Source organism: Silene latifolia, chromosome 1 (assembly GCF_048544455.1).
Source record: "Silene latifolia isolate original U9 population chromosome 1, ASM4854445v1, whole genome shotgun sequence".
In the NCBI taxonomy this organism is placed as follows: domain Eukaryota; kingdom Viridiplantae; phylum Streptophyta; class Magnoliopsida; order Caryophyllales; family Caryophyllaceae; genus Silene; species Silene latifolia.
Window position 1 is genome coordinate 3,072,112 of NC_133526.1, and position 6,521 is coordinate 3,078,632.

General features: G+C 42.2%; 1 protein-coding gene across 1 annotated transcript; it reads right to left on the reverse strand.

Annotated features, from left to right (window-relative positions):
• Positions 1–622: 622 nt before the first annotated feature.
• On the reverse strand, positions 623–2,047 carry LOC141644048 (protein HAIKU1-like). The gene has a single exon (XM_074453500.1). It carries the CDS (start codon positions 1,838–1,840, stop codon positions 944–946), a length of 897 nt encoding a protein of 298 aa, XP_074309601.1. The 5' UTR covers positions 1,841–2,047; the 3' UTR covers positions 623–943.
• Between the last annotated feature and the right edge of the window lie 4,474 nt (positions 2,048–6,521).

Sequence of the window (6,521 nt, forward strand, 5' to 3'; positions counted from 1 at the left end):
TGTTACCATATAAAAGCTAGAGCACTTTGGAGGGAAAACTTGAGATAAGTTTTATTCTCCTAGTATATATATGAGGATTTGCAAAATCTAACACACATAAAAACCCAAAATATATATGGTAGTCCAAAATATTGTACTGAATATATTTTTTTCCTACAAAGGCCCAATATTTATATAGAATAAGCAAAGTGTTAGGCCCAATTTATAGGTGAAATGATTTGAGCGGGAAAATCTCAAGTTTCACCTATTCATTTAGTAAATAGAGGATGAAAAAGCAATAGACCATGAGTCCGTGACCGAGTTTCTTCGACTTACAAAAGTCTAGTAAGGGTATATTGTATAATGCTGAAACATATACCTGAACAGTAAACATTGTAAGATGCATGCTATTTGGAACTTGTAAGGCAATGAACATTTAGCTGAACTGCTAGATCTTTGAAAGACGCTTTATGGAGATCGAACACATAGCTAGAAAAGCAATGAATAACTCGATGAAATCACCACAACAAAGGAAGAAAAAGAGACAATGCAAAACCAATCGAAATTGGTAATGACAGCAACATTTCGGAATCAAGAATCATTATTCATCTTATACAACTTTTTTTTTTTTGCCCTGAAGTTCAACTCTTGTGTCGAACTTATACATGTATTCCAATCCGATTCTTAATATACAAGGCCTTTATTCATGACAATAAGAAAACTTGAAACCAACTTACAAGTTACAACAAATAACAAGTATTGAAGCTACAACATTCTGTTCAGTAGCTTGCTTACACAAATTTTTCTGCAACTGCCAAGGCCGACTGATTTGAGTACTAACTCTGCTCGGTGGCTTTGCTTATTTGTTAAATCACTCTAGAGAATTAATGTTCGATTGTTCAGATCGTCTGAGCTAACAATTCTATGCTACAGTGAACATAAGTCACGGGCAAACAACAACGCGCTACTGATCCCTCCATCTCGGGCTGGAAACTGGAAAAAACCCTGACGGCGATAAAGGAAATGAAATCCCTGGAGATAATAGTGGTTGAGAGCCTGGACTGAAAAACCCAAATGACGAAACTGCGAAATTTGGGCTTAATGGTGGGGGGAATTGACTTCCAGGTGAAAGTAGAGGATACGGCAAAAGAAACTGAGATGTGGCCGATGGGAGACGGGTAGGACCATTTGCTCCAGGTGAAGGCAATGTTGGTACATTCGGGTTATGGACCGGACTAAAAGAGGTTTGTTGAAATTGTTGCTGCAGACTGTGCTGACCTGAAATTTGCCCGGTCATTTGGGTTTGCATTGGTTGCTCACCCGGCCTTGGACCTTCGTCACCAATACAACTTTGTAGTTGTTGTACATAAGCCGAGATAGGAGACAACGCCGGTGTTGTCCAACTGGCTTGGCCATGACCAAACTGAGTTGGCGGTCCACCAAAACTACTACTATTACTATTACTATTATTAAAATGCGACTCAGGAGGGGCCATATGCACCTGAGTCGCAACCACATGTGGCAATAGAGAGCAATTAATAGGTGACAAAGGCGGTGGTCTAAACCGTTGAAGACGCATATTAGGATGTTTAGGAGGGTTAGTAGGTGGTCTTGGTCTTGAAGCAGTCAATTGTTGAACAATGTTTCTGAAATCATTCTTACTAATATTGTAAACTTGAGGTTGTGGTTTTTGCCTTACTCCATTATTATTATTACTATAATTAGCACCACTATTACCAATATTATTAGCAATATTATTATAATTAGCACCACTAATCTTTCTAATGTTCTTCCCTATCTTGTTCACTCCTAAGAATTCATTTTGCCTATTTCTTGAAATATTTGAATTTGAATTATCCATTTCAATAACAAAAAAATAAAAAAAAAGTATTGATAGTTATCTAAAAGTTATGATCTTTCTCCATGAATTTCAAGTTACAAACCCAAAATTTCAAAATTTAACATGAAAATTTCAATCAATTAACCAATGTAAACACATAAATGGTAATTACAAAAGTTATGATCTTTCTCCAAATTGGTTACTCAAATTTCATATTTAACATGAAATTTCAATCAAATAACCAACATTAACACATAATTAAATGATAATAACAAAAGTTGTGATCTTTCTTCAAATTGGGTACTCAAAATTTCAAATTTTAACATGAAATTTCAATCAAATAACCAAAATTTACACAAAATTAAATGCTAATTACAAAAGCTATGATGCTTCTCCAAATTGGGTGCTCAAAAATTCAAATTTCAACAAGAAATTTCAATCAAATAATAACCAATCTAAAGAGAGAACTAAATATTAATTTTAAAAAAAAAAAAAAAAAAAAACATACCCTTTTGCTTAATTCAATCAATGATGACATAAACTCCTGAAATTTATCATTTGTTCAATTTAAGAAAAATGAAATCAAATCAAAATATAAGAAAGTTCAAACCTTTGACTATATGACTAGTTATAAATGATGAAAGATTGAAAGGGGTATGTAACTAAGTCAAATAGATTGACTTCAAAGAAAGTTGACTGACTAACTAACCAACAAAGTCCTCCCTACTAAGAAGAAACTACATATAGTCTCCCCTGGACTGGGTAAAATAGGTTAATTGGAGCGGGTTCGAACTGGTTTAGTCTGGTTAAGTCAGTTTTTGGTTTATAAAAGTTCAAGTTAGGTTTGTTGGGCCGGGTTAGTTTTCGGTTTACAAGAGTTTAAGTTAAGCTCGATCGGGTCAGATCATTTCTTTTGTTGATTTGGTAGGCAATGGAATTTGCGAGATCTTACGTTGCCGTTGGCACCTCAAATAACTGATAAGTTGATAACAACCATATTTGATTTGAAGTATTAATTCTGGTTCAGAAGCTATCTCTCAACTTTTTCCTTGTTAATGAAACATGAGATACGACACAAAAATATGACATAATCGACGTTCAAGTCAATCCCAATCAAACTTGTCCTAAAATATCAGAAAACCGATTAAGCTTACATACATTCCATTTGGAATTTTTTTCCAAAATGGGGTTTTCTAACAAACAAATTAGCGAAATGGGTTGTTTTTCAAAGTATTTTCCGAAAATGGGTCCACGTAGGATCGGATTTGGCGAAACTAGGTTAAGATTTCAAGTCGCTTCGTCGGTGAGCGATTTTACGTTAAGTCGCTCAGCCACTGAGCGACCCAAGTGAGCGTGAAAAAAAAAATCAAAAATGGGGATAGTTGGAATCGAACCTCAGACGTTTCCGCTCAAGTAAGAGATGTTATGTATACTGCCAATCTACCAATGATACACGCGTACTTCAATGCTAAATTGCAGCACTTAAATATATAAATACTATAATTATTTGTCCCTGCGTTGTTTGCATTAAATTAAATATTTAACTTAAATGCCTAAATATATCACAATAATTGCCTTTGCCTAGTGGTTAATTCATGAATCTTCTTGGTAAGAAGTCTGGTGTTTGACTCACACTAGCAAACATTATTAGTTTTTTTTTATTGCAAAAGTTTTTTTTATAAGGGAGAAGTCGCCGGGCCCCTAAGCGATTTGGGCTCAAGTCGCTGGGCCCCTAAGCGACTTGGGCTAGGATCAAGGGTCCTTAAAAGCAATTGTAATTTCATGCCAACCAAGATATAGTCGCTTAGCGGGAAAGCGATTTGAATACTGTTCCGGGTGTAAATCCAGAGCAGATGTTTGATACCACTCGTAGCTAGTAGAATGATGTCCTTGCTAGAGTCCTTCCTGCGGTCTCCTGAAACGATGAACAAACTGAGGGCTCGGCTTTGGCCGAGCGTACTCACTCCGACGCTCAAGTCGGTAAACTTAGAGAGGTAAGATGTTACGGCTAAGAGTGTATTGTAGAGAGATAAGGAAGATATTACCAGACGAATAGTGGTTATTAGGTCAATTTTGTGGATCCCTTCCTCAATGAAGGTTGAGGAGTATTTATAGGCATTCACCTTTTGTCACGTAGTGGCCAAGTGGCCAAGTGGCTATCAGGTGGAAAGACCGTTGTACCCTCGGCCGATGGACCTGTGGCAGGCTCGCCGAGGGTCTTGGATATGAGTACGCGGATATGTGTCCCGCCAGCCTGGTTACCATGCCGAGACTCGGGTGACAGTCCGATGGGCTCCATCGGCTAGGGCATCCGAGTCGTTGACTATCTTTTGTGGATACCCTTGACCTTGCTCAATATGTTGACTCGGTCGGCGGTGCGAGAATATGCCCCATCAATTTGCCCCCGCCGTAGCCTATGCCGTGGTATGGGCTCCGATGTATGTTGAGCGTATATTCTCGCGCAATTGATTTTGCAAAAATTTTCTCGCGTCGGCTTCTTCTGATGCATCGGCTTGATCATTCGTAGGCCTACCATATCCCCCTCCACATGGATGCGTAAAGGGTATCCGATGTGGGAGAGAATGATGATGCCGCCGAGGCCGTGAGTGCTTAGGTTGTTTTTGATTGCCCCGGCCGTGCTTCTTGGCTTGGTCGATCGTGTGGCCGGCGGAGAGCGGGTACTTAGTAATTTTCTGAGGGAGATGAACAGGTGTATAGATGTGAAAGGGCGTGTTGAATACGCTTGGTCACCGTAGTATTGATTGACATTTAATGTTGCAACGATTGACATTCCGTGGTTGCATGTCGACACGTGTCACGCTTGCGATTGGTTGACGCTTCATGGGTCGTGCCCCCGATTGGTCCTTCTTCATGGGCTTTTCCCTATAAATAGGGCAGTTTATTCCGTGATTTTGGCCATTACTCTCATTTCCTCAAATTTTCGAAAATTTTCTCCCAAAATCTTCATCTTTCTAAACTTTCAAGGGCTTTCTATTCTTCAAATCTTCGGTCTTCGATCCGGCGAGTGTATTTCTTCAAGGTAATTAAACAAATTTTCTTTTATTTCGTTGGTAATTTGTTGTGAACATGTCTTCTGCTGATGCTGGACCTAGTATACCTGCGTCGGGGGGCCCTAGGTCTCCTTCTCCTGAAGTTGATCCTCAAATTCTTGAGGAATGGGAGGACTCTGATTCCTATGGCGATTTTGGTGATGATTTCGGTGATGAAGTGGAGAGGCCTCGTCGTAATGAAGGGAGGCAGTACGTTATGGATCACGGCGACGCCTGTAAGGCTCGTCTTGACCGTGCTTGGACTCATAAGCTCGCTTGATTGTTCGAGCGAAAAATTTTTCGAGGGCCATTTTTTCTTCGGTAGGGGATACGAAATAGTTATCCCCGAGGAGGGTCGAGCCGTCTCTGTTGCCCTCCACCGGGCCATACCGGCGTATATATGCACCATCCGGAGTATGGGCTCCGGTTTCGCGCGAATGGGTATGTTATGGCCATTATTAGAGCCATGAACGTTGCCGTTGCACAACTGCACCCGTTGGCTATGAGGACCATAATCGGCTTTGTCTGGCTCTGTCTCTTCAAAGGAGAGACCCCAACGGTCAATTTATTCCGCCGGCTTCACCATCTCAAACCATTTTCTGGCCGCGTCGGATGGTACAAAGTGTGGAGATGGAGCCGGGTTATGTCTCTCGTCAACAAACTTCCTTCTTGTAAGGATCGGCAAGGCCGGTGGGTGTACGTTAAGGTGCCGGATGACTATCCGCCGCCACTTCTTCCAAAGACCGAGTTAACTTGCGGTGTGAGACTCGGCGAGCACGATAGATGGGTTTCCCGGAAGAAGCTCAAAATGGATGCCAGCGTGTCTACCTCCAAGAGGATGAGAGGTCGGCAATGAGGCTCTTTGAGACGGACAAGAGTGGGGTACCGAAAAAATGGATTCCCCGACGCGGATCATCCTTCGGGATGAGCCGCTGCCACGTGGGCCTCATACCGGCCCTAGCACAGGGTGAGTGGGGTCGGTGTGAGGCCCATCGCCGCTCTTAATGCTCTTGCTCCTCGGATTTCGGTTTATTTCCTCTACCTAACTCTTGCTTTGTTTCTTTCGCAGACCACTTTGGAAAAGACTTGTCTGAGGATCTTCTTCGGAGAATGGGGCTGCACAAAGATGGGACCGTTGCTAACTTGCATCCGAAGGCTGCAGCCCACGACCGTAGGAAGTCGGCGAGTGACCTTATGGAACGACGGCTGAAAAGCTTGAGCGTGGAGGAGGCTCAGGCGAGGGTCGTTAGCGGTGTAGTGCGTCGGACGCGAAAAACACCATTGACCCCGGCTCCATCTCCTATCCCTCTCCCCAAGAAAGTGGAGATTGTTGATATTCCTTCTGAGGGGGACTCTGATGGGGAGGGATCTCCTCTCATCCGTAAGAGGAAGAAGACACCCCTCTGCAAGGCGAGGAGTTGCCTCCTCCGGTCAAGAAGGCCAAGCATGGTAACTATCTATCCCGTGACTCAAATTCAGTAGGGCTTTCGATATGTCGATACAGGTTGATACGATGTCTTTATTAAATTTTTGCGGACCAACCGCATCGGCTCTTGGTCTCGTTGGGCGGCAGGTAGGGGTCCTCTGCGCGCAGTTGGTGATCAAGGCGTCACCGTCAACCCTTCATCCCAAAAGGCTTCCTCCCGGCGGCC

Excerpts from the sequence above, each read along its gene's own strand:
- LOC141644048 (XM_074453500.1), bottom strand. The coding sequence starts at position 1,840 with ATGGATAATTCAAATTCAAATATTTCAAGAAATAGGCAAAATGAATTC.